Source organism: Dendrobates tinctorius, unplaced genomic scaffold (genome assembly GCF_039654945.1).
Source record: "Dendrobates tinctorius isolate UK_male_01 unplaced genomic scaffold, ASM3965494v1 ptg000032l, whole genome shotgun sequence".
NCBI lineage: Eukaryota > Metazoa > Chordata > Amphibia > Anura > Dendrobatidae > Dendrobates > Dendrobates tinctorius.
This window is the reverse complement of record NW_027361700.1, coordinates 36,250,012-36,277,133: the sequence shown is the minus strand read 5'-3', so window position 1 is coordinate 36,277,133 and position 27,122 is coordinate 36,250,012. Positions and strand designations below refer to the sequence as shown.

Sequence of the window (27,122 nt, the reverse complement as noted above, 5' to 3'; positions counted from 1 at the left end):
TCCTTACACTTTGTGCACACGGCTCTGCTCCGTACACCTTGTACACACGGCTCCACTCCATACACCTTATACACATATGGCTCCGCTCCGTACACTTTGTACACATGGCTCCGCACACCTCGTACACACGTGGCACTGCTCCGTTCACCTCATACACCCGTGGCTCCACACACCTCGTACACATGCGGCTCCGCTCCGCACACCTCGTACACATGCGGCTCCGCTCCGCACACCTCGTACACACGGCTCAGCTCCGGACATCTCGTACACATGCGGCTCCTCTCCGTACACCTCGTGCACACGCGGCTCCGCTCCGTACACCTCGTACACACACGGCTCCGCTCTGTACATCTCATACACACACGGCTCTGCTCCATACACCTCATACACACACTGCTCCGCTCCGTATACCTAATACACACACGGCTCTGCTACACTGCTACATCCACCCTGACTCTGTAAACCTCTCCTGACCCCACACTAAGGGTAAGTGCACTCGCTGCAGAATGGGGTGCGGATTTGGCTGCACGGATTTTATAAAATCCGCAGGTAAATCTGCAGGTCAAAAGACCACGAGAGCCTTATAAGCCTCCTTACACTGGCATGCCTCGCATGTCACTCTCAACAAAAGGAAACGCTACCCCTAAATCCCTTTTAATTTTTTTTTTCCGAATGCGTTATCTACCATGTACAGAAAGGAATGGTGCATGTTGACATTTTTTTTATTCAGACACTCAGAACATGTGAAAAAAACTGAATAATTTGGTATTGGCATGTTCAATATCGCCCGATCTATTGCTATAAAAAAAATTAACCCGATCGCTAAATGGCTTAATGAGAAAAAATTAAAAACGCCAGAATTACATTTTTTTTGGTCGCCGCAACAATGTATTGAAATGCAATAACGGGCGATCAAAAGATCGTATCTGCACAAAAATGGTATCATTAAAAACGTGAGCTCGGCACACAAAAAATAAGCCCTAACCCAACCCGAGATCTTGAAAAAAGGAGACGCTACGGGTCTCGGAAAATGGTGCAATTTTTTTTTTTTTTAACAAACTTTGGAAAAAATTTTCATCACTTAAATAAAAAAGAACCTAGACATGTTTGGTATCTATGAACTCGTAATGACCTGGAGAATCATAATTGCAGGTCAGTTTTAGCATTTAGTGGACATGGTGAAAAAAAAACAACTGTGGAATTGCACTTTTTTTTTGCAATTTTGTAAGTTTTTTGCAAATTGTAAGTTTTTTCCCATTTTCGAGTACAAGACATGGTAAAACCAATGGTATTGTTCAAAAGTACCACTTGTCCCCCAAAAAACAAGGCCATTTTGTCCAAAAATTAAAAAACTTATGGATCTGGGAAGAATGGGTGCAAAAATTGAAAATGAAACCAAAAATACCTCTGATTGTTAAGGGTTAAAGACTTTTCAGAAGCTTTGCTCTTAGGACAGTTTGGGATTAGGATATCTCACATTACACTGGGTGTTGTAGTGTTTCAACAGCCAGATATCATTGTTCTGTAGGGTATCTATGCATGTCACCAAGCCAGTATTTACAATGAGGTCTACAATTTGGTGGGCTGAACGAATATGCGTGAACCTTCACAATGAAGGCTAGACAAAGGCTCAGAATTCTCATCAGTGACTGGATAATGAATAGGCTGTATTCTTATGTAGAGTGACTTGGCCCACACCATGTCTGCTTCTTATGTCATTGGGGTTTCTAGGTAAAAGAGAATCCTCCAGGTATAAAACTACAGTGGGGACAGTAGGGTTTTTATGGAGTGAAGCAGGTTGGATCTAAACTTCTGGAGTATGGAAACTATTAAACTGATATACAACAAAGAGCAAATTACAGAGATGCCATCCATGTCTCTCCAGCAGTGAGGGTTCTGCAAGTATCAATATGGCTTCCTAGCATGCTGTGTTGTCACCATTGTGAGAAGGTCATAGTCCTTCCTTCCCATTGTGGCAGTATTTGCCTAACATTGGGTAAATAAGCTAATGTTTGATACCTGGAGGAAAAGTGCAGGCTGCCAACAGTGGAGAAATAACCTTCCAACAGTAGTTTGGAAGGAACCTGTAGACTCCATATTGGTGATCAGTAGATCTCGACATTGTGCAAAAGGAAACCCATCTCCTCGTTTACAGTAGGGACATCATGATCTTCACCAGTGTTATTAGCCAAAACCAGGAGTGCGTGAGAAATATGGAAGTGGCACACATAGTTCTATTTTACTTTTCCTCTGATTGTTCCACTTCTTTTTTTTTTTTTTTTTTTTTACAAATACTAAGATAAAAAAACAGAATCAAATGCTCCAAGATCACTATGAATCCATTAGAGACCTAAATTGGCGTTGTCCATCTTCATGCTACGTTCACATGGCTGTATTTTCCTTCCGAGTGCGATCCTTTAAAAAAAAACTGCCAGCAATCAGACCAGTGTTATTCACTTAGGCTATTCAGATGAACTGTGTTCACATGGACCAAATGCATGGGTGAAAAAAAAAAAAATCACAGAATGCATGTGTCTTCTGTATTTTGGTTGAGAGTCGCCCATTCAAGTATTTGCAAAAAAAAGTTGTCTCCTTTAAGGATCATTTGCATAGCATCTGACTTTTACAGATACATTGCAATTCCTTGACATCGTTAACTGTATTTGGCCTTGTACATTTTTAATACCTGCTGATATATAAAAAAGGATGCCATATGGATGACAATACAGATGAAAAATTGTCCATTTTTTCTGGATGAAAAATGAACACATTTTTATACACTCATGTGAACTTAGCCTTAGGATTTGCTCACACTGGCTTATAACAGGGCCAAGTGCTCTCCGATGTTATCGGACAGCATTCGGCCCTGTGTCATACTATGGGGTGGTGCAGATCTGCATTTTTTTCTCATTCTGATTTGGCATGAGAAAAATTAGCAGCATGCTGTGAGTAGCTCCGATGTTTGGACCATGTGCATGTGTAAGCAGGTTGTAGGATGCAGTGACGGACAGGAGACAGAACAAGGGTTAACAAGTTTAACAATTTAGTTTAACAGAGTATAAGCTCCTCGCAGGGAGATTAAGGGTTAAAGAATTAATGCAAGAAACAAAGCAGAGGGTAAAGGATGAAGAATAGCAGCAGTCCAAATGTCAAAACTTATCGTATTCCTTAGGATCCCCCTCAGCTGATCCCATAGGGGTTGTAGCTTCGGCAACGACCGGGAGTTGTCCACAGCTGCAGCCCTTTAAACGATGGTCCATCTTCTGGCGGCAGCGGTCGGTCTCCGGTACCTTCTGCCATTAACTTGTGCGGCCAAAGTAAATAGGGCCGCAGTCCTTCCAGGCACAATCGTGGGCTGAAGTGGAGCAACTGGCGGGGCAAGTCATGTGTGCTTGTCCAGAACCCAGCATTCTCACTTCCACATGTGCATGGTACTCGCTGTCATGGAGCGCACGATACCGCGCTGTCCTGCTGTCACTGAGCGCACGGAGCCTCTCTCTCTAACGGCTCCGCAGAAGGCTGTGGGAGCCGGCAGCCGCGACTGGTCGCAGTGCCGGTGCTCAGGGGACAGAGCACACTGCTCACCCTGCTGCACGCTGCTGTTTCGCGCCAAACTCCCTGCCGCCGCGCGCAATTTTTCTTTTATCAGGCCCCTCCTACCTGGGTCATGAGGTTGGTCCGGTCCCTCATTTCTTCCCCCAGGCAACATGGGAGGCAGCCTCATCAGTTCCGGACCTGGCACACAATTCTATGGGTGTATGTGAAACATCAAACTGCAAGTGGATGTCATCCACAAGAGACAATGCAGAAGATGGAGAAATTATATTCTCCATCTACTCTGCACCTGTGCTGTGAATCAAATCAGATCGCAGTAAGATGACATTAAGATCAAACTCTTGACAGAGTTAGAGCCTTGTGTCATTAGCATAATCATCCTGATTCTCTTGTAAGAGAGAATCGATGCCAGTGTGAGCGAGCCGTTAGAGTGGGACTTCTCTGCACAGAGCGATGGCAAATAGTCAAATGATTTAGTTCTATAATTGTGTGGTCATTGGCTTCCTAAGGTTGGGGGGAGCTTTAGCAGTGTAGACAGCCGCAAAGTGTAGCCCCACACTTGGAAATATCTCAAAACATAGTGGCTACCCTAATTTATAGAGAATTATGCGGTTTATTGGAGAAGAACATCTGATGTGTTGAGAGCGCCCGCCAAGTATAAGACCTGTTTCACATGTCCTGATATTTTTGGTACCGGAAAAAACGGTATTGGAGATGTCAGTGTCCGTGTGTGTGATACTTTGGGCACATGAGTGACAACTGTGTGCCGCATCAGTACCACACGCAGCGGCGCATGAGAAGCAGCACTACAGTTAGCGCTGTTCCCCGGCGTGCTGAAGACGGCTCTCATCATTCTCCCCTGCTCTGTCGGTGATCAGCAGCGGTTGATGGGACTATTACTCTCATCAATCTACACCTGCTGCCGCTAATATCAGTGAGAGCAGGCTCCGGCTGATGGGAGTATTCATCACCCACCGCATGCACTATAAATAAATAAATAAAAAATCTGGCATGGATTCCCCTGTATTTTCTACAACCAGCCAGGTAAAACTGACAGCTGGGGACTGCAACCCTCTGCTGTCAGATTCAGCAAGGCTGGTTATCAAGAATAGAAGCGTCCCCATGCTGTTTTTTTAATTATTTAAATAATTAAAAACAAAGGGGTGGGGTCCCCGGCATTTTGACAATCAGCCTTGCTAATGCTAACATTTGGGGGCTAGTAATCTCAAGCTGCTAAGGGGCCATGGATATTGACTCCCTAGCCTAAAAATAGCAGACCGCAGCCACCCAGAAAAGGCACATCTGTTAGATGCGTCAATTTTGGCTCTTTACCCAGCTCCTCCCACTTGCTCTGTAGCATTAGCAAGTGAGGTTCATATTTGTGGGGTTGATGGTGCTGAGGTCACCACTGGCCACTGAAGCAGGCCACTATTTATTCCCCAAAACATGCATTACATTACAGCGTGGGATAGACTGATGGACAGGTGAGGGATATTGTTGTTTTTTAATTTTTGTTTTATTATAGGAGATGAGGGATTCAATGGAATGGGCATTAGGTGAGTATAACTGTTTATTTTTAAATAAAAATGGAAAATTCAAATAAAAGACTTCATACTTGCTGTGTCTTTATTTACCATATAACTATAGGATTACTAATGGATAGGTGTCTTATAAACACCTCTCCATTTCTAAGCCATGGACATGCAATTTTTAGGCTGGGGGGTCAATATCCATGACTCCTTACCAGCCTGAATATACCAGTCCCGAGCTGTCTGCTTTAACAAGGCTGGTTGTCAAAATTGGTGGGATCCCATGCCGTTTTTTTTAAATTATTTATTTAAATAATTTAAAAAATTGCATAGGGACACCTTTATTCGTGATAACCAATCTTGCTAATGCTGACAGCTGAGGGTTGGAGCCCCCAGCTGTGAGTTTTGCCTGGCTGGTTATCAAAAACACAGGGGAACCTACACCGTTTTATTAATTAATTTATTTATAGCCCAGGCGGCGACTGATGAATACTCCCATCAGCCGGTGCCTGCTCTCACTGTTATTAGCGACAGCAGGTGTAGGCTGATGGAAGTAATAGTCCCATCAGAAGCTGCCTTGAATATAACTCTCATAATTCTTCACTGCTCATGCTGATCACTGGCAGAGCAGGGGAGACTGATGAGCGCGGTCTTCGGCACCCGGTGCCGGGAACCGCTGCTTCCCAGATGCCGGTACGTGTCACACGGATGACATCCCTGTGTGTCATTCATGAGCACGAGTGTGGGACTTTTTGCGTTCCATGCTGCTGTTAAAAAATGGACGTGTCACTGTATTTTGCCGGTGGACGCACGGTCCGTGGAAACACATTGAATGGGTCTATGTGTGTAAGTGTCTCTGGTACGTGTGAAAACAGTCACAACACATAACGGACACATTGACGTCTGAAAGAGACCTCAAGATGTAATCCAACACCTATTCTAATGGCTGCTGCCTGATTAGAGAAACTCCCTGGACACAGCTAACATTAATACAAATGCCGGTGGTGTGTGAGTTTTCTATGACACAATTCAGATTGCAAGGCCACATTCACACATTGCGTATTTGGAGAGTTTTTACCTCAGTATTTGTAAGACAAAATCAGGTGTTGAACAGTCAGAGGAAAAGTCACCACTTCTGCATTTTTCACCCATTTCTGGTTTTCGCTTACAAATATTGAGATGAAAAAACTCACCAAATACTCAACGTGTTCACTAAAACTATTGAGCGGCTCTAATTTCAGTTATTTTTCTGTCTATTGCATATTTCTTTGTGGACTTTCTTCTCTTACATAGGACGAGAAATTTTATAGGTGCAATATTTTGTACTTTTATTGGGACTTTTTAAATGTACAGTGGGTACGGAAATTATTCAGACCACTTTAACTTTTTCACTCTTTGTTTCATTGCAGCCATTTGGTAAATTCAAAAAAGCTCATTTCTTTTCTCATTAAACTGTGTTCCAAATTATTATGCAAAAAGAGTTTAGGAGTGATAAGGTTAGAATTTTTTTGTTTGTCATTTAAACTCATTGATGGTGATGTGTGTCAGGGCTCTTTATATCACTGAAAGCAATTGCAGATACCTGTGCAAATTAGTTTGGCCGGTGTGTCCAAATAAAGGCAAGACTACTTATGAAGGCTGTTCCACATTATTAAGCAGCCTACATTTTTTGCCAAAATGGGAAAGAAAAAGGATGTGTCGGCTACTAAGAAGCAACAAATTGTGGAGTATTTAGGTCAGGGCATGACTACAATCAACATTGCCAAGACACTTCGTCGTGATCATCGCACAATCAAGAAGTATGTAGCTGATTCCCAGCACACACGTGTGCGTGCTGATAAGGAAAAATTGAGGACTCTTTCCAACAGGCAATTGCGTCAGGTTAAAAGAGCAGCTGCAAAAATGCCTTGTCATAGCAGCAGACAAGTTTTTGAAGCTACTGGTGCCTCCAAGGTCCCCCGAACAACAAGATGCAGTGTTGTGAGTTCATTTTCCCCTTCACTACTGAGGCCCGAGGAATTCCCTCTTCTGGTGAAGAAAGGTAGTGAGCCTGATTGTCAAACACCTGGGGCTGATGATGACTGGCTGAGTGGAGTTAATGACTGGATATAAGGCTGCCGACGCCCTTCTGGCCTGCGGGTGATTTCTCTGTGGACTTCTAGGAAACCAGTCTGATTCCTGCTCATCTAAAGCTAAGATTTCTGCTTTGCCTTTTTGCATTAGTGTTTTGTTTTCCTTGCTTTTCTGGATTCTGCCATTCCCTGCTGGGGTGAGCTGAATCTCCTTTTGCCTGTTGCTCTGTCTTCAGAATATTCCTGAGTACTGACATAGCTTTTTTTAAGCCTAGCGTCTTCAGGGCCTTTTTTACTGTCAGTTTGTTGGCTCTTATTTTCATAGGGTTTTTCACGGATTGCAGACAGCAGCCTTCCTGTCCTTTCCTATCTAAACTAGCGTGGGCCCCATCTTTGCTCTGTCTATCTTTCTGTCTGTGTTTTGCTCTTTCTTCTTGCTTCACCGTCATTATATGTGGGGGGCTGCCTTTTGCTTTGGGGTCTGCTCTGGGGCAGTTTAGATTTCCCTTTCTGTCTTTAGGCTATGTAGTCCTCCGGCTGTGATCGAGGGGCCTAGGGCATCGTAGGAGCCCCCCACGGCTACTGCTAGTTGTGTTGATAGGTTCAGGGGTCTGCAATCCGATAGCTACCAACTTCTCTGGTTTTCTGGACTTAGTTAGCATTTCTATTTTTGCCTCCTACGGTGACTCAATCATAACAGAATCACCCGCCATACCGCAGATTCTAGGGTACTCAATAGCAGGAAAGAATTGTATTAAAAAAAAAAAAAAAAAAAAAAGGTGTGTATATTTTTTCCTCTATATCTCTGAGGCCGTAGGGGGAATTTTTTTTTTCTCTCAATGGAGATAAAGCAATTGTCTGATCGTGTGGAGCAGCTCGCTGCAGAAGTGCGGGGAATTTCCGCCTACCTTGCTCATTCACATGCTGCTGAACCAAAGATTCCTACGCCTGATGTATTTTTTGGGGATCGGTCTAAATTTTTGAATTTCAAAAATAATTGTAAATTATTTTTTGCCTTGAAGCCTAACTCGTCAGGGAGCTCCGCGCAGCAGGTTAAAATTGTCATCTCTTTGCTGCATGGTGATCCCAAGGATTGGGCGTTTTCTTTGAAACCAGATGATCCTATTCTGACTAATGTGAACGCATTTTTTCAGGCCTTGGGGTTGTTGTATGATGAACCTAATGCCATTGATCAGGCTGAAAAGACCCTGCTGGCATTGAACCAGGGTCGTGATTCTGCAGAATTGTACTGTCAAAAATTCCGAAAGTGGGCAGTACTTACTACCTGGAATGATAATGCCTTGGCTGCTCTCTTTCGGAAGGGGTTGTCAGAAGCCATAAAAGATACTATGGTGGGATTTCCTGTTCCCTCTGGTCTTGACGATTCTATGTCTTTAGCCATTCAGGTTGATCGGCGTTTACACGAACGCAGAGCTGCACGAGAGGTGTTGCCACCTGTTGAACAGATGTCTGAACCTATGCAATGTGATAGAGTTTTTTCCAGAGAGCAGCGTCAGGAGTTCATAAGGCGTAATAAGTTGTGTTTTTTCTGTGGAGATGCCTCGCATATTATTTCTGTCTGTCCTAAACGCGAGAAACGCTTTGCACACACGTTTTCTGTTGGTGGTGTTCAACCTAAGTTTCTTCTGGCTATTACTCTGATCTGCTCCCTGTCCACATTTTCCGCCAAGGCTTTTGTGGATTCGGGAGCAGCTCTAAACCTAATGGACTTGGATTTTGCTAAACGTTGTGGATTTCCGATGACACCTCTGCAGACGCCTATCCCTTTGAGGGGGATTGATGCTACTTCTTTGGCTAAAAATAAACCTCAGTTTTGGACCCAGGTGGTAATGCGGGTCGCCCCAGACCATCAAGAAAATTGCAGGTTTTTGGTGTTACATAATCTGCATGATACTATTGTTCTGGGGTTTCCCTGGTTACAAATTCATAATCCAGTTTTGGATTGGAAATCTGTGTCTCTGGTGAGTTGGGGTTGTTGGTGTGCCTTTAGTGAGGCTCCGGTGTTTTCCACCTCTCCTCAGTCGCATGATGTTCCTGATTATTTGGCGGACTTTTATGATGTATTTAGTGAGAATGAGTCTGCGTCTCTGCCTCCTCATAGGAGTTATGACTGTGCTATTGAACTGAGCCCGGGGTGTAAATTTCCCAAGGGTCGGCTCTTCAATTTATCTGTACCCGAGCACGAGGCTATGCGATCCTATATTAAGGAGGCGTTGGAGAAGGGTCATATTAGACCATCCTCGTCACCCTTAGGTGCCGGTTTTTTTTTTGCAGCCAAAAAAGGATGGATCATTAAGACCTTGTATTGATTATCGTGCTCTCAACAAAATTACTGTTAAATATTAGTATCCGTTACCCCTGATTTCTGATCTATTCTCCAGAGTTAAAGGTGCTTGCTGGTTTACCAAGCTTGACCTCAGGGGGGCGTATAATCTTATTCGCATTAAGCATGGGGATGAATGGAAGACGGCGTTTAATACTCCGGAGGGATATTTTGAGTACCTGGTGATGCCTTTTGGGCTCACTAATGCCCCTTCTGTCTTACAGTGCTTCATGAACGATATTTTCCGAGATTTTGTCGATAAATTTTTGATTATCTATCTGGATGATATTTTGATCTTCTCCAAGGACTGGGATTCTCATGTGGAACATATTCGGACTGTGTTCCGGATCTTGATGGAGAATTCCCTGTATGTCAAAGGATCTAAATGCCTTTTTGGAGTACAGAGGATTTCTTTTTTGGGATTTATTTTGTCCCCGTCAACTATTGAAATGGACCCGGCCAAGGTACAGGCCATTTACGATTGGGTTCAGCCCACTTCTTTGAAGGCCCTCCAGAAGTTTTCGGGTTTTGCTAATTTTTATCGGAAATTTATAGCAAAATTTCCTAGTATTGCCAAGCCATTGACTGATTTGACTAAGAAGGGTGCTGATGTGTTAAATTGGTCTCCGGAGGCTGTTTCTTCCTTTCAAGAGCTGAAGCGAAGATTCACTTCCGCCCCCGTTTTGCGGCAACCTGATGTCTCACTTCCGTTCCAGGTAGAGGTGGATGCTTCTGAGATTGGTGCAGGAGCTGTTTTGTCCCAAAAGGATCCTGTGACATCTAAAATGAATCCCTGTGCTTTCTTTTCCCGAAAGTTCTCTCCATCTGAACGTAACTATGATGTGGGGAATCGGGAACTGTTAGCCATGAAATGGGCATTTGAGGAGTGGAGACATTGGTTGGAGGGAGCTAAGCATCAAGTCGTGGTCCTCACTGACCACAAGAATTTGATTTACCTAGAGTCGGCTAAGCGCTTGAACCCTAGACAGGCTAGATGGGCCTTGTTTTTTACACGTTTTGATTTTGTGGTTTCTTTTCTTCCTGGAACTAAGAATGTCAAGGCTGACGCCCTCTCTAGGAGCTTCTTTGCTGATTCTCCTGTGGTGACCAAGCCTGCTACCATCTTAGGCGAAGGGGTAGTTCTTTCTGCCATCTCGCCCGATTTGAGACGTGCTCTGGAAGAGTTCCAGGAGGACAAACCTGAGCGTTGTCCCAGTGGAAAGTTGTATGTTCCTGACCAGTGGAAGAAGAGAGTGATGTCTGAAGTTCATTGCTCTGCTTTGGCTGGTCATCCAGGTATTTTTGGTACTAGAGATCTGGTGAGTCGGTCTTTTTGGTGGCCCTCCTTGTCTCGTGATGTCAGGAATTTTGTGCAGTCCTGTGGGACGTGCTCCCGGTCTAAATCGTGTTCTCGCTCTAGTGGGTTGTTGATGCCTTTGCCTGTCCCCAAGAGGCCATGGACCCATATTTCAATGGATTTCATCTCTGATATGCCTGTCTCTCAAAGGATGACTGTTATTTGGGTGATTTGTGATAGGTTCTCTAAGATGGTTCATCTTGTACCACTCCCTAAGTTGCCGTCTTCCTCTGAATTGGTGCCCCTGTTTTTACAACAGGTGGTTCGCTTGCACGGGATTCCTGAGAACATTGTATCTGACAGAGGAGTCCAGTTTGTGTCTAGATTTTGGAGAACTTTCTGTTCCAAGCTGGAAATTCAGTTGTCCTTCTCCTCTGCTTTTCACCCTCAGACCAATGGGCAGACAGAGAGAACAAACCAGACCTTGGAGTCATATTTGAGATGTTTTATTTCTGCTGATCAGGATGATTGGGTTTCATTTTTGCCCTTGGCCGAATTTGCTTTAAATAATAGAGCTAGTTCTGCCACTTTGATGTCTCCTTTTTTTTGTAACTTTGGGTTTCATCCTCAAATTTCTTCAGGGCAGGTGGAGCCCTCTGCCTGCCCAGGGGTTGACACTGTGGTGGAGAGAATGCACCAGATCTGGGACCAAGTGGTGGATAAGTTATCTCTCTCCCAGGAAAAGGCCCAGCGGTTTTCCAACCGACATAGGACCATTGGTCCCCAATTTAAGGTTGGTGATATGGTGTGGTTATCATCAAAAAATATTGCTATGAAGGTGGCTTCTCCTAAGTTTAAGCCTAGATTTATTGGACCTTACAAGATTTTGGAGATTATTAATCCGGTCTCTTTTCGTTTGGCTCTTCCTGTCACATTTAAAATCCATAATGTGTTCCATAAATCTTTGTTGAAGAGGTTTGTTGAACCTGTTGTTCTGGGGGTTGCACCTCCAGAACCTGTATTAGTTGAAGGTAACATGGAATATGAGGTAGAGAAAGTACTGGATTCCCGTCTGGCTAGACGGAGACTCCAGTATTTGGTTAAGTGGAAGGGTCATGGTCAGGAGGATAATTCCTGGGTCTCTGCCTCTGATATTCATGCCAAAAGATTGGTGCGTGCCTTTCATCGGGCTCACCCTGATCGCCCTGGTGGCGTGGTTGAGGGTTCGGTGACCCCCCCTCAAGGGGGAGGTACTGTTGTGAGTTAACTTTCCCCTTCACTACTGAGGCCCGAGGAACTCCCTCTTCTGGTGAAGAAAGGTAGTGAGCCTGATTGTCAAACACCTGGGGCTGATGATGACTGGCTGAGTGGAGTTAATGACTGGATATAAGGCTGCCAACGCCCTTCTGGCCTGTGGGTGATTTCTCTGTGGACTTCTAGGAAACCAGTCTGATTCCTGCTCATCTAAAGCTAAGATTTCTGCTTTGCCTTTTTGCATTAGTGTTTTGTTTTCCTTGCTTTTCTGGATTCTGCCATTCCCTGCTGGGGTGAGCTGAATCTCCTTTTGCCTGTTGCTCTGTCTTCAGAATATTCCTGAGTACTGACATAGCTTTTTTGAAGCCTAGCATCTTCAGGGCCTTTTTTACTGTCAGTTTGTTGGCTCTTATTTTCATAGGGTTTTTCACGGATTGCAGACAGCAGCCTTCCTGTCCTTTCCTATCTAAACTAGCGTGGGCCCCATCTTTGCTCTGTCTATCTTTCTGTGTTTTGTTCTTTCTTCTTGCTTCACCGTCATTATATGTGGGGGGCTGCCTTTTGCTTTGGGGTCTGCTCTGGGGCAGTTTAGATTTCCCTTTCTGTCTTTAGGCTATGTAGTCCTCCGGCTGTGATCGAGGGGCCTAGGGCATCGTAGGAGCCCCCCACGGCTACTGCTAGTTGTGTTGATAGGTTCAGGGGTCTGCAATCCGATAGCTACCAACTTCTCTGGTTTTCTGGACTTAGTTAGCATTTCTATTTTTGCCTCCTACGGTGACTCAATCATAACAGAATCACCCGCCATACCGCAGATTCTAGGGTACTCAATAGCAGGAAAGAATTGTATTAAAAAAAAAAAAAAAAAAAAAAAAAGGTGTGTATATTTTTTCCTCTATATCTCTGAGGCCGTAGGGGGAATTTTTTTTTTCTCTCAATGGAGATAAAGCAATTGTCTGATCGTGTGGAGCAGCTCGCTGCAGAAGTGCGGGGAATTTCCGCCTACCTTGCTCATTCACATGCTGCTGAACCAAAGATTCCTACGCCTGATGTATTTTTTGGGGATCGGTCTAAATTTTTGAATTTCAAAAATAATTGTAAATTATTTTTTGCCTTGAAGCCTAACTCGTCAGGGAGCTCCGCGCAGCAGGTTAAAATTGTCATCTCTTTGCTGCGTGGTGATCCCCAGGATTGGGCGTTTTCTTTGAAACCAGATGATCCTATTCTGACTAATGTGAACGCATTTTTTCAGGCCTTGGGGTTGTTGTATGACGAACCTAATGCCATTGATCAGGCTGAAAAGACCCTGCTGGCATTGAACCAGGGTCGTGATTCTGCAGAATTGTACTGTCAAAAATTCCGAAAGTGGGCAGTACTTACTACCTGGAATGATAATGCCTTGGCTGCTCTCTTTCGGAAGGGGTTGTCAGAAGCCATAAAAGATACTATGGTGGGATTTCCTGTTCCCTCTGGTCTTGACGATTCTATGTCTTTAGCCATTCAGGTTGATCGGCGTTTACACGAACGCAGAGCTGCACGAGAGGTGTTGCCACCTGTTGAACAGATGTCTGAACCTATGCAATGTGATAGAGTTTTTTCCAGAGAGCAGCGTCAGGAGTTCATAAGGCGTAATAAGTTGTGTTTTTTCTGTGGAGATGCCTCGCATATTATTTCTGTCTGTCCTAAACGCGAGAAACGCTTTGCACACACGTTTTCTGTTGGTGGTGTTCAACCTAAGTTTCTTCTGGCTATTACTCTGATCTGCTCCCTGTCCACATTTTCCGCCAAGGCTTTTGTGGATTCGGGAGCAGCTCTAAACCTAATGGACTTGGATTTTGCTAAACGTTGTGGATTTCCGATGACACCTCTGCAGACGCCTATCCCTTTGAGGGGGATTGATGCTACTTCTTTGGCTAAAAATAAACCTCAGTTTTGGACCCAGGTGGTAATGCGGGTCGCCCCAGACCATCAAGAAAATTGCAGGTTTTTGGTGTTACATAATCTGCATGATACTATTGTTCTGGGGTTTCCCTGGTTACAAATTCATAATCCAGTTTTGGATTGGAAATCTGTGTCTCTGGTGAGTTGGGGTTGTTGGTGTGCCTTTAGTGAGGCTCCGGTGTTTTCCACCTCTCCTCAGTCTTTCTGTGTTTTGTTCTTTCTTCTTGCTTCACCGTCATTATATGTGGGGGGCTGCCTTTTGCTTTGGGGTCTGCTCTGGGGCAGTTTAGATTTCCCTTTCTGTCTTTAGGCTATGTAGTCCTCCGGCTGTGATCGAGGGGCCTAGGGCATCGTAGGAGCCCCCCACGGCTACTGCTAGTTGTGTTGATAGGTTCAGGGGTCTGCAATCCGATAGCTGCCAACTTCTCTGGTTTTCTGGACTTAGCTAGCATTTCTATTTTTGCCTCCTACGGTGACTCAATCATAACAATGCAGGGTCCTTCAGAGGTTTGCAGCTGTGCGTAAGCCATCCTGTCGACCACCTCTATCCACTGCACACAAGCAGAAACGGCTCCAGTGGGCCAAACGATACATGATGCCTCACTTCCAAACTATTTTGTTCACCGATGAGTGCCGTGCAACGCTCGATGGTCCAGATGGATGGAGTGGAGGATGGCTGGTTGATGGACACCCCATGAAAACACGGCTAAGGCGCCAACAAGGAGGAGGTGGAGTAATGCTTTGGGCTGGAATCATGGGGAGAGAGATTGTTGGCCCCTTTAGGATCCCTGAAGGGGTAAAGATGAACTCCATAATCTATGTGGAGTTTCTAAAACAGCACTTCCTGCCATGGTTCAAGAGGAAGAACCGTGCTTTCTGCAGCAAGATCATTTTCATGCATGATAATGCACTGTCGCATGCTGCAAATAACACATCTGCATCTCTGGCTGCTATGGGAGGACAAACTTATGGTGTGGCCAACATCTTCCCCTGACCTCAACCCCATTGAGAACCTCTGGAGCATCATCAAAAGGAGTGTCTATGATGGCGGGAGGCAGTTCACATCTAAGCAACAGCTCTGGGAGGGTATTCTGTCCACATGCAAAACAATTGAAGCACAAACCATCCAAAAACTGACAAATTCAATGGACGAGAGTTCAGAAGCTTCTTTCGAACAAGGGGTCCTATGTGTAAATGTAACATCACCTAGAATAAAGTTTTGACTTGAAAACTGTTTGATTTCATTTTGTAATAATCAGATAATGCTTATAATTTCACAATTGACCATTTTTTTGTTCAAAATAAAAATAAAAAGGTTGAAAACTCTGCTGTGCATAATAATTTGGAACATGCATTTTGAGTGTTTATTATTTTTAAAAATATACTGTTTTCATAGGCAGTTTGTTCAAAAACATTGCAATTATACTAGAATAGTAGATGACTGGAAAATAACAATGACTGCAATTCATATAGGTAATTTAGAGAAAATATGAGGAAATATTTTTTGCATAATAATTTGGAACACAGTGTAATGTACACTCTGCTCCCCATCTTGAATGAAAAAAACAGAAATGTGGACATTTTTGCAAATTTATTAAAAAAGAAAAACTGAAATATCACATGGTCATAAGTATTCAGACCCTTTGCTCAGTATTTATTAGAAGCACCTTTTGAGCTAGTACAGTCATGAGTATTCTTGGGAATGATGCAAAAAGCTTTTCACACCTGGATTTAGGGATCCTCTTCCATTCTTCCTTGCAGATCCTCTCCAGTTCTGTCAGGTTGGATGGTGAACAGCCATTTTCAGGTCTCTCCAGAGATGTTCGATTAGGTTTTTGTCAGGTTTCTGGATGGGCCAGTCAAGAATGGTCACAGAGTTGTTCTGAAGCCACACCTTTGTTATTTTAGCTGTGTGCTTAGGGTCATTGCCTTGTTGGAAGGTGATCCTTCGGCCAAGTCTGAGGTCCATCGCACTCTGAAATTGTAGTATGGCCATGTGTACGGAGCCCCACAGGGAAGTCTCACGGTTCGAGTAGTAAACATGTAGAAATACTTAGTACGGTAAAAATATGGATGATCTATCATAATCTAATCCAGTTTTTTCTATATTTAGGGTTGATGATGTGGTTCGTTCTATGTATCCTCCTCTGGACCCAAAACTACTTGATGCAAGGTATGTGTGTTCTGGTGCTTAAAGGGATTATCACTTGTCACCCATAAACAGTGCCACATGTCCCAGGTTATATGTGGTTTTATACCTCTTTCCGATTCACTTCAATAAAGCTTAGCTGCAATTTCCAGAAACGCTGTTTCTGGAAAAAAAAAAAAGGAGCTATGTTTTTCTTTAACCTTGTACAACCACTTTAAAGTAGAGTTTATCATGTGAAAAATATGCCACACTGTAAACAAATGGAAGCTCCAAAATTGGCACCTTCTTTGGTTGCCACTATCCCCCCCTCCCAAATGGAATTGATAAAGTGCAGGTTTGCACACAAAAAGAGCCCTCAGACAGGTCTATCGTTGGAAGAACAAATGTTTTGGGTCTCAGAAAATGGCAACACATACCAATTTATTTTGGTTAGTTTGGTGTCACTGTAATCATATAAGCTGAAAAATCATGTTGCCAGGTCATGTTTACTACCTTTGCAAAAATGAAACCCAAAAAAACAATGGCAGAATTGTGTTTTTTCATTATTTCACCCCAGCTCATTTTTTTTTCTCTAATCTTCTGGGAATTCTCCTGTTCTCCAGGAATTTTCAAAGATTCTGGCTAGTGGTTCTGCAATTTCCTCTGCTATCTCTTTCAGTACTCTAGGATGTAATTGATCTGGCCCAGGAGATTTAAATTCTTTAAATTAGTTAAGTATTCCCTCAACATCTCTCTGTTTATAGATTGTTTGGATTCTTTTATTTTTTTGATAGCACAGTGAAGATCAGTTACATTTGCTTTCTTAGAGAACACAGATCCAAAATAGGAATTTAAAAGTTCGGCCTTCTCAACATCATTTTTGACAACTTCACCATTTTCGTCCTGTAAAAATGATATTGCATCTTTGACTTTTCTTTTGATTTTGACATACCCCCAAAATCATTTTTTATTGCTTTTGGTCTCCCTTGCAAGCCTCACTTCATTACTGGCTTTGGCTCTTCTAACGCTTGCCCTGTATTCCCTGCAAACAGCATTATATTCTTCTTTAGGTATGCCCCCTTCTTTCCATTTAATATACATTTCTTTTTTCATTTTTGGCAAGTGTTGAATTTCTGAGTTCATCCATCCTGGTCTCTTTAAATGCTATTAATTCTTCTTACTTTTTATGATTGTTACTGTGCAGTGAGAATTTCATTTAGCAAAACTTTCTGTCCTTTAGAACATTCAGCCATTTTAACTCTCCTATTCTCTTTCTGAGTTCATTAAAATCTGCCTTTCTGAAGTTCAACCTTAAAGTCTGATTCCTCGCAGGTCTTCCTCCTCTTGTAATCCAAAATTCGAGGATAGCATGATCGCTGCCTAATAAAATCCCGGTCACCTTTACTTCCTGAATCATTTCCCTGTTGATAAGAATTAAGTCCAAGATGGCAGATCCATGGCGGAAATGCACTAAAAATGTGCACAACTGTTTTAATATAGGATTGTCAAAGCCAAATACCAGGCAGTATCAAAAACAAGCAGCTTTATTTTGTACGTGATACACCAACAATAGACAAAAACTGCAGCATCATACTTGATAGAGATGCATATAAAAGAAACTTGCTGAAAAATGCAATGAAAAAACACAAGTAACCTAATTTACTTAATAATAGTTGCAGAAATGCTACAGAAATTCTGCAACATCAAAAACTCACCAAATACTCATCGCGGGAAGATAGTTACCTGTCTGCACACCGGTCCATACACAGCAATAGCATTAGTGGCACTATATAACTATAAGTTATGGCTGTTTTTATGTTTTCTTTAGGGTGCTTTCACATTGCATTCAGTTCCACATTCGTGGATTCAGTCAGAGCTTGCATCCAAACTCCCCCCTCCACGGGATTCAGACATATGTGCCAATGGGGCAGTAAACTACAATGGTGCCGGCAGAGCTAAAGTGCGCTCTGCTGAATCCATTATAGTCTATGGCCCAATCGTCTCAAACATCCAAATCCCATTTTGTGGGGGGTTCGGACACACACCCTGACGGGATCCACAGACATCTAACTAAACACAAAGTGAAATCACCCTAAGGCTATGGGCCCACGTAGCGTTTTAAAACGCACACTGAAAACCGGACTCCTTCCCAGAAATCGCGCATTTTTTTCCGCGCAATTTCACCGCTATTATGTTCGTGATTTTGCCGCGATTTTCGCGTGCGATAGTCAAGCACTTTCCAAGCGATTTGAAGCATCGCTTGGAAAGTGATTGACAGGTTGGTCACACTCGTCAAACATAGTGTTTGACGAGTGTGAGCAGCTTTTTACTATTGAGGCTGCCTGTGCGGCTTCAGTAGTAAAAGATAGAATGTTAAAAATGATAAAAAAATAAAAAATCGGGGTATATTTACCTTCCGACGTCCCGCGCTGCCATCCCGGGCCTCAGCGTTCCCAGCGATGCCTTGCGAGACCTGTGATGACGTTGGTCTCGCGTTACTATAGCGATCTCGCGAAACCGCTAGTCACGCGAGACGTCATCACAGGACCTTGCCGCAAGGCATTACTGGGAACGCTTAGGCCGGGAAGGCAGCGCGGGACGTCGGAAGGTAAATATACCCCGATTCTTTATTTTTTATTCTTTTTTTTACAGGGTATGGTACCCAGGGCCTGGAGGACAGTCTCCTTTCCTCCACACCGTGGGTACCAACCGCACATGAGACGCTTAACTTCGCGCATGGTGGGCATAGCCACATGCGGGAAGTCAGCGATTCTCATGCATTCCTATGGGTGCGGAATCGCGGCAATTCTTTGTGATTCCGAACACAAGAATGAGCATGCTGCGATTTTTTCCGCGATGCGATTCCGCAGCGGAAAAAAGAGCAGCATTAGCACAGCATGTGCGGAATGCCATAGGAATGCATGGGGTGAGTTCTGTACATGATTTTTAAACGTTTTCGCAGCGTTTTCGTGCCGAAAATCGCGGCAAAAACGCTTAAAAATCGCATCGTGGGCACACAGCCTTAAGGTGGAGCTTTCCTCTACTGTATATATTGACATCATTTTTTCTCATATCGTAAATCACCAATTATGGCCACAATTTTGATATCTTTTTCATAAACACTTCAGATACTGGAAAATGTCTATATTATCATTATTTTTTTAATTTTCAGAACTACGGCTCTTCTGCTGTCGGTGAGCCATCTTGTTTTGGTAACAAAAAATGCCTGTCACCTGACGGTTGGTATGGATTGGATCGATCAGTCTCTTTCAGCAGCTGAAGAACATATGCAGGTTCTCAGAGAAGCTGCAATGGCCACTGAACCTGAACGTGTGATCACAGGAGCAGAAAACTTTCTGCAAGAACAGTCTACGATCTAGCAGCCTGGCCGGCCGCTGGCGATTGAGCGACCCCACAGATGTTTCCCTTTAGTAGCTTTAATTTTCCAGATCTGTCTCTGCAGTGGCCTTGTTTGAAAAATATAACTGAAGGGGAGATGTAAGGTTATTCATATTACCGTACTTCTATGTACTCTATGCAGGAAGCCACCAGTATGCAAGTATCAGAAGGTGACCAAGGCTGTAAGGGTAGATACAGCAATCCATTTAAAGGGAATCTGTCAGCAGCCTTTTGCTATGTAATCTGAGGATATCACAAGGTAAGGGATGAGACCCCGATATCAGGAATGTGGCAATTATTAGGCTGAATGATGTTGTTTCCTTACAATTAATGTTTTAACCGGCAGATCAGTGTACATTCTAGCTCCCATGTGCCAAGTTGCCTGATCACGCCCCCTCTTCTGATAAGCAGCTCACTGTCAATAGACAATGTCCTTAGAATGCTGTGGTGTGGGGGTGTTAGCTTTCTCAGCTCTGCTACATGCTACATTTAAAAACCGTTTGTGTCACAACTGCTTCCCCCAGTAAATTAAGTGATACAACGCTGGAATCAGGGTCTCTTTCCCTATATTACGCTGCTCACAGATGAGGTAGCAAAAACCTGTTGCCAGATACCCTTCGAAGCAACACCGACACATTGGCAGGGCCTAAGAGTGGAAGCCGTGACTCGTGTATTCTGTCTCTGGTCTTCTTTAACTCTTGATTTCAGTCTTTCCACAATGAAACATTCCAAATGTTGAATGGGTACTAGAAACGGTTAACAGTGCGGGGGTCCGTTTAGGGTCGGTTAATGTAAACATCAGACCATGAACGATCAGATGATTCTCAGTCTGTTATAAGGCAAGATTCTAATGAAACGAGTGTTCCTGGGAAAGTTGGTTCACGACAATCTTCCAGTGTGAATGCATCTTAAGACTTTTACAAGCACCGCAGGATTGTGAGCTGGCACGGATCTGTTTTATAATCTACATTGTTCTCTGATATGATCATAGTTGGACATGCTGGGTAGAGACTACCACCATACATTATTGCAGATTTAAAATGGTATTAAAATTTAGCACAGGACACAAAAGATAAGAAAACCATGCACACGCATGTATGTACCAAGCACACAAATATATGTACCAAACACACGCATGTATGTATCAAGCACATCACAACCAGATGTTTCTGACCGAGTCTCTTGCCAGACATTAGTGACTGTACAGAATCCTGGCCATGTCTCCCATTATGATTTACATTTCTGTTGGTAGATGCAGCTGGCAACATCATCAGAGGCTCCCTTGTACGGTAGTCAGCAGAAAATGACTGTTCAAACCAAGCACAGGCGCTCAGTGCCACCATGGCCTTGCAGTTCAGCATGCAGACTACTTCAGAAGTTGTCTCCCTGACTCTGATAGAGGCTTGCAATCCAAGCTTGCATCTTTGCCGGGAGATGATGGCTGATTTAATCGGTCATCACCTGCCTCTAGCATCCATTGAAACCGTTATGGCACTCAGAAAATGGCGTCACAAGACAATTTTTTTCCACCACTCAAAACAAAAAAATATGCATATTTGGCATATCTGTAGTACTGACATGGAGAATCATATTGCCAGATCGTTTTGACCATAAAAATTGCCAGATCATTTTGACCATAAAATGAACAGTGTAAATAACCCCACCCGCACAAAGAAAAAAAAATTGCGGACTTATGCTTTTTTTTTTTGCTATTTCGCCACACTTAGCGCTTTCCAGTATATCACCAGATAAAACCCTTTAGGTTATCAATGTCAATAGTACAACCTTTACATAAGATTCTTCATGCAACGCATTAATGCATCTGGTTGTTGGCAAATACATTTTTTTCTTTTTTTAGACAATTTAGACAATTTCTACTACACTAATCTGTTCTGAGGATCTCATTGTAAATTTGCTCTTTCCAGTAGACTTAAAGAGTTATTAAACCTTTGATAGAAGTTTTTTTTTTAGAGCATGCCGCAGATTAAGAGACAGGAGCGCACATAGCGCATAGTACAGATTCAATAGAAAGCATACGCTGCTCTGTGCACGCACTCAGGCAGAAGCTGCGCACCTCTCAAGCAGAGGCGGGGTGGGAGGGGTTTGCGTGACTGTGGGGGTCTCGGGACCCAAACTTCTTCCAATCTGCTTACAATTATAAAGACAATTAAAGGTGAAAAAAAAAACACATTACAAAGGCTTTGACACTTTAAAAGGGTTACTCTATAATAAAATAAGCAGGGTAAGCAGGGTCTGCTTACAGTTGTGGCCAAAAGTATTGACACCCCTGCAATTTTGTCAGATAATACTCAGTTTCTTCCTGAAAATGATTGCAATCACAAATTCTTTGGTATTATTAGCTTCATTTAATTTGTCTTAAATGAAAAAACACAAGAGAATGAAGCAAAAAGCAAAACATTGATCATTTCACACAAAACTCCAAAAATGGGCCAGACAAAAGTATTGGCACCCTCAGCCTAATACTTGGTTGCACAACCTTTAGCCAAAATAACTGCGACTAACCGCTTTCCCGGTAACCATCAATGAGTTTCTTACAATGCTCTGCTGGAATTTTAGACCATTCTTCTTTGGCAAACTGCTCCAGGTCCCTGATATTAGAAGGGTGCCTTCTCCAAACTGCCATTTATAGATCTCTCCACAGGTGTTCTATGGGATTCAGGTCTGGACTCATTGCTGGCCACCTTAGAAGTCTCCAGTGCTTTCTCTCAAACCATTTTCTAGTGCTTTTTGAAGTGTGTTTTGGGTCATTGTCCTGCTGGAAGACCTATGACCTCTGAGGGAGACCCAGCTTTCTCACACTGGGCCCTACATTATGCTGCAAAATTTGTTGGTAGTCTTCAGACTTCACAATGCCATGCACACGGTCAAGCAGTCCAGTGCCAGAGGCAGCAAAGCAACCCCAAAACATCAGGGAACCTCCGCCATGTTTGACTGTAGGGACCGTGTTTTTTTCTTTGAATGCCTCTTTTTTTCTCCTGTAAACTCTATGTTGATGCCTTTGCCCAAAAAGTTCTACTTTTGTCTCATCTGACAAAAGAACATTCTTCCAAAATGTTTTAGGCTTTTTCAGGTAAGTTTTGGCCAGTCTGGCTTTTTTATGTCTCGGGGTAAGAAGTGGGGTCTTCCTGGTCCCTTTTCAATCAGATGCCGACGGATAGTACGGGTTGACACTGTTGTACCCTCGGACTGCAGGGCAGCTTGAACTTGTTTGGATGTTAGTCGAGCTTCTTTATCCAACATCTGCACAATCTTGCGTTGAAATCTCTTGTCAATTTTTCTTTTCTGTCCACATCTAGGGAGGTTAGCCACAGTGCCATGGGCTTTAAACTTCTTGATGACACTGCGCACGGTAGACACAGGAACATTCAGGTCTTTGGAGATGGACTTGTAGCCTTGAGATTGCTCATGCTTCCTCACAATTTGGTTTCTCAAGTCCTCAGACAGTTCTTTAGTCTTCTTTCTTTTCTCCATGCTCAATGTGGTACACACAAGGACACAGGACAGAGGCTGAGTCAACTTTAATCCATGTCAACTGGCTGCAAGTGTGATTTAGTTATTGCCAACACCTGTTAGGTGCCACAGGTAAGTTACAGGTGCTGTTAATTACACAAATTAGAGAAGCATCACATGATTTTTTGAACAGTGCCAATACTTTTGTCCACCCTCTTTTTTATGTTTGGTGTGGAATTATATCCAATTTGGCTTTAGGACAATTCTTTTTGTGTTTTTTCATTTAAGACAAATTAAATGAAGATAATAATACCAAAGAATTTGGGTTTGCAATAATTTTCAGGAAGAAACTGAGTATTATCTGACAAAATTGCAGGGGTGTCAATTACTTTTGGCCACAACTGTATGACCAAGAGCTATATATAGTATGGCAGCATATCCACGCTGCAATACCAATTATAGCCTACGAATAAGAGTGGTGTCATTTCTAGTGTAAAACCTTTTCTATTTTTCCTGGAGTTGTAGACAACCTTTTTAAAAGGGAAACTATCAGCAGGTTTTTTTCTATATAATCTGACAGCATCATGAGAAAGGGACAGAGAACCTGATTGCAGTGATGCATCACTTAGTTTACTGGGTGCAGCTATTATGATAGAGTCACAGTTTTCTTTGCTGCAAATCTAACAGAGCTCAGTTGTTGATCTGCGTATAATCCCACGCACACCCCTGATGGAGAGATTTATGTGTACGAGACAGAGAGCTGCTAATCAGTGCTGGGGTTGTGTTTGGACTAGGAGGCACAAGGACAGCTGTCCTGTAGTGATAATCTCCTGATAATTAAACACTGATTGTATTGAATCAGCAAAAACACAGCCTAGTGACACATTGCTGCAATCGGCCTCTGCTTCTACATTATGGCGCTCTCAGACAATATGGCAAAAACCTGCTGACAGATTCCCTTTAGCAGGAATTACTTATACCGCTGCTGGTGCCACTTCAAGATTGGAAAGTCTGAATCACCATGTAGTTGCTATCATGGCTTGTAAATATGTTGCTGTAATAACCTCGCATTCTCTTCCGCCCTACTACCGAAGGTAGAAAAAAAATCATGTATAGAATCTACTTTTTGTATCTGTATATATCAAATCTGCACTTTTGCTCTTCCTGGTATAGCACCTTCTCGTTAGTTTACATTTGTGAGATGTAGACGTTGTCTCCACTGTATATTGTGCTGCATTGTAAGTTATATATTTCTGTAATAAACCTCTAATACTAGGCGAGCCTTCTTATTACACACTGACTTTGTACCTACAGTGGCTTGCGAAAGTGTTGACCCCGTTGCCTTTTTACCTATTTTGTTATATTACAACCGATGTTTAAATATTTTTGTAATATGATTTAGGTTTGATGTATCAGCACTAAATAGTCAAAGTTGGTGAAGTGAGGTGAGAAAAATATACACAAATTAAATTTTTGGGATCAAATAACTAAAACTTGGCATGTGCGAGTGTATACAACTCTTGCTATGCAACCACTAAAAATTTCCAGTGAAATCAGTTCCCTTCATAAGTCACATGCTCAATGAAAGGACCAAGCCCCCCCTCCCCACGTGCAATCTAAGTGTCACATGGTCTGTCAGTATATACACACCTTAAGGCTGTGTGCCCACGTTGCGTTTTTTAAGCGTTTCCGCAGCGGCAAGGCCGCCACGGAAACGTTTAAAAGACGCTAGTTAAAATCCCATGCAATCCTATGGGATTTTGCAGTTGCTGTCCCCATGCTGCAGATTTTTCCGCTGCGGAGTCACATAGCGGTAAAATCCGCAGCATGATGATTAATTTTGAGGAATTGCGGCGATTTTGCCACCATAGGATTGCATTGAAAAGCTCACTTTCCGCATGTGGCGGGCAGTCGTGTTCTTCCCGTGGCTACATCACTCTGACCAATATCGCTGCTGATCAGAGACTACTGCAAAGGACTTTTTCTTTTCTTAGTAAGCACAGTGTAAGTGACGTCCAAATTTTTTTTTTTAAGAAAAAAAAAATTAGTAGTTAGTGTAGCTTCATAGGTAGCGTGTTAGAGTAGCGAACATCAGTGTTTGGTGATGTCCAATTTTGTTTTAGAGAAAAAAAATCAGAGTAGCTATAAAGGTAGGGATGTAGTGTCTTTCTCTTGTATAAAAAAACCCCGTATTTTTCGCTTTATAAGACGCACCTGATTATAAGACGCACCCCCAAATTTAGAGAAGAAAAAGAGAAAATTTTTTTTTTTGTTAAATGGAGGTGTGCCTTATAATGCCAGTGTCAGTCTTTCAAATCATATATATGTCCCTCATCTTGGTATCTATATAACCCCCATCCTGGCACATTGCCCCCTTGTGCTGGCACATAGCCCTATATTACCCCCCCTGCTGGAAAGCACATGATAAAATAACAAACACTTAACTCACCTTCCGATGATGGCTCCGTGCTTCCAGCTCCCCAGTGGCTCTTCCTGTGTCTGTGCTGACATCCTCCTCCTGTGAGGGTGCGCGGCAGAAGCTGCTCATTCAGACGCTTCATTGTAGCTTCAGGACCTTCAGTCATGTGACCAATAGGACCTGAGGTCACGTGACTCGCAGTGAATATTACATGAGCCTAATGAGCGGGAGCACGTGACTACCCGCTGTCCCTGCAGCCAGCCCACCCCAGCCCCCTGACACCATGCCAGAGCCGCCCCCCCACTCTATAGCACAGCAGCACACAGATTCAGATTATAAGACGCAGCCCCCATTTTCCCTCAAAATTTGGGTGAACAAAAGTGCGTAATCCGAAAAATACGGTAAATTGTTAGCGCAGGGTAATTTCTTATCCAATGCATTAGGGAAGCATATGTTTTATTGTTGGTGATCGAGTACATTTTTAGCGAGTGCATTAGGAGAGCATACGTTACATTGCAAAAAAAAAAGGGTTAGAATCGGGTAAATTTTTTAGTGAGGGCATTACTGTAGTGAACATCACTATTATTACATCTGATTTTTTTTTCTAAGTGTGTCTTCTAATTTTTTTCTCTCTACGTTTTTACTCTCTACTTTTTATAATAAATAGTACCCTTTACACAAGCCCCACATAATAAATGTATAAAAGCACCACTTCCATACACATCCCCAGTGTTTTGAAAAATAAAATAAAAGTGGCCCACTTGTCAAGAAGACACTATTCATCAGCGGCGGGATACACTTTCCTTGCCTCCGACACGGATTCAGCCAGTGAGGAAGATCCCACATTCCTCCTCCTCATCTAGTGAGAAAGGACCCCCAGTAAGGTGCCTTAGGACCCATGTAACAATCGATCCCATATGGATTGCACACCCTGAAAATTATCAGCCTGTTATTCCAGATTTCATGTGCAGCTCAGGAATCCAATTTGATGTTACAGGCCTCACTGAAATTGACTTCTTCAAAATCATTTTCATTGAGGAAATAACAAATGTTATGGTGGCCCAAACAAACCTGTAGGCCCATCAATTTTCACCCAAAATCCCATGTCATCATTTGCCAAATGGACTCCTGTAAATGCAGCAGAGATGATGACAGTTTGGGCTTTGTACTGCATATGGGCATAGTCAGAAAATCAGAGCTTCGGCAATACTGGAGTACTGATATTCTCTACAGCACACCCATATTCTGTATGGTCATGACAATGACACGATTTGAAGCGATACAAAAATTTTGGCATTATAGTGATAATGCGTAGTGGCCTCCCAAAGACGATCCTAACTTTGATCATCTACATAAAATTCGTCCAGTAGTTGAACACTTCAGCAGAAAATTTGCTGAGGCGTACAATCCCTAAAGGGACATACTGTAGATGTATTCCTGGTTCATTTGAAAGAGAGGCTAAAATTCCGACAACACCTGCATAGAAGTGGGCCAGGGACGGAATTAAACCGTACAAGCTGTGCGCGAGAACCTCAAGGGACATCACACACAGATTAACCCCCCCTGAATGCCCCACTGTCCTGGGGGTGAGTGGGAAAATTGTGTGGGAATTGCTGCACCCACTGCTGGATAAGGGTTATCACTAGAGATGGGCGGACCCCTGGATGTTTGGGTCCAGTCAATCAGTAACTCGACCGGATTCACTTGAATGGGGGG

At 43.1% G+C, this 27,122-nt stretch overlaps 1 protein-coding gene across 2 annotated transcripts in view; it reads left to right on the top strand.

The window, feature by feature from the left end:
• The window catches only part of TMEM98 (transmembrane protein 98), a 110,928-nt gene extending 86,666 nt beyond the window's left edge, over positions 1-24,262 (top strand). For both annotated transcript variants that reach the window (XM_073572734.1, XM_073572732.1), the window contains exons 6-7: positions 16,103-16,162; positions 19,290-24,262. In XM_073572734.1, the coding sequence (XP_073428835.1) occupies positions 16,103-16,162; positions 19,290-19,497 (268 nt within the window). In that variant the 3' untranslated portion in view covers positions 19,498-24,262. The remainder of the gene's footprint in view (positions 1-16,102; positions 16,163-19,289) is intronic.
• The last annotated feature ends 2,860 nt before the right edge of the window (positions 24,263-27,122 follow it).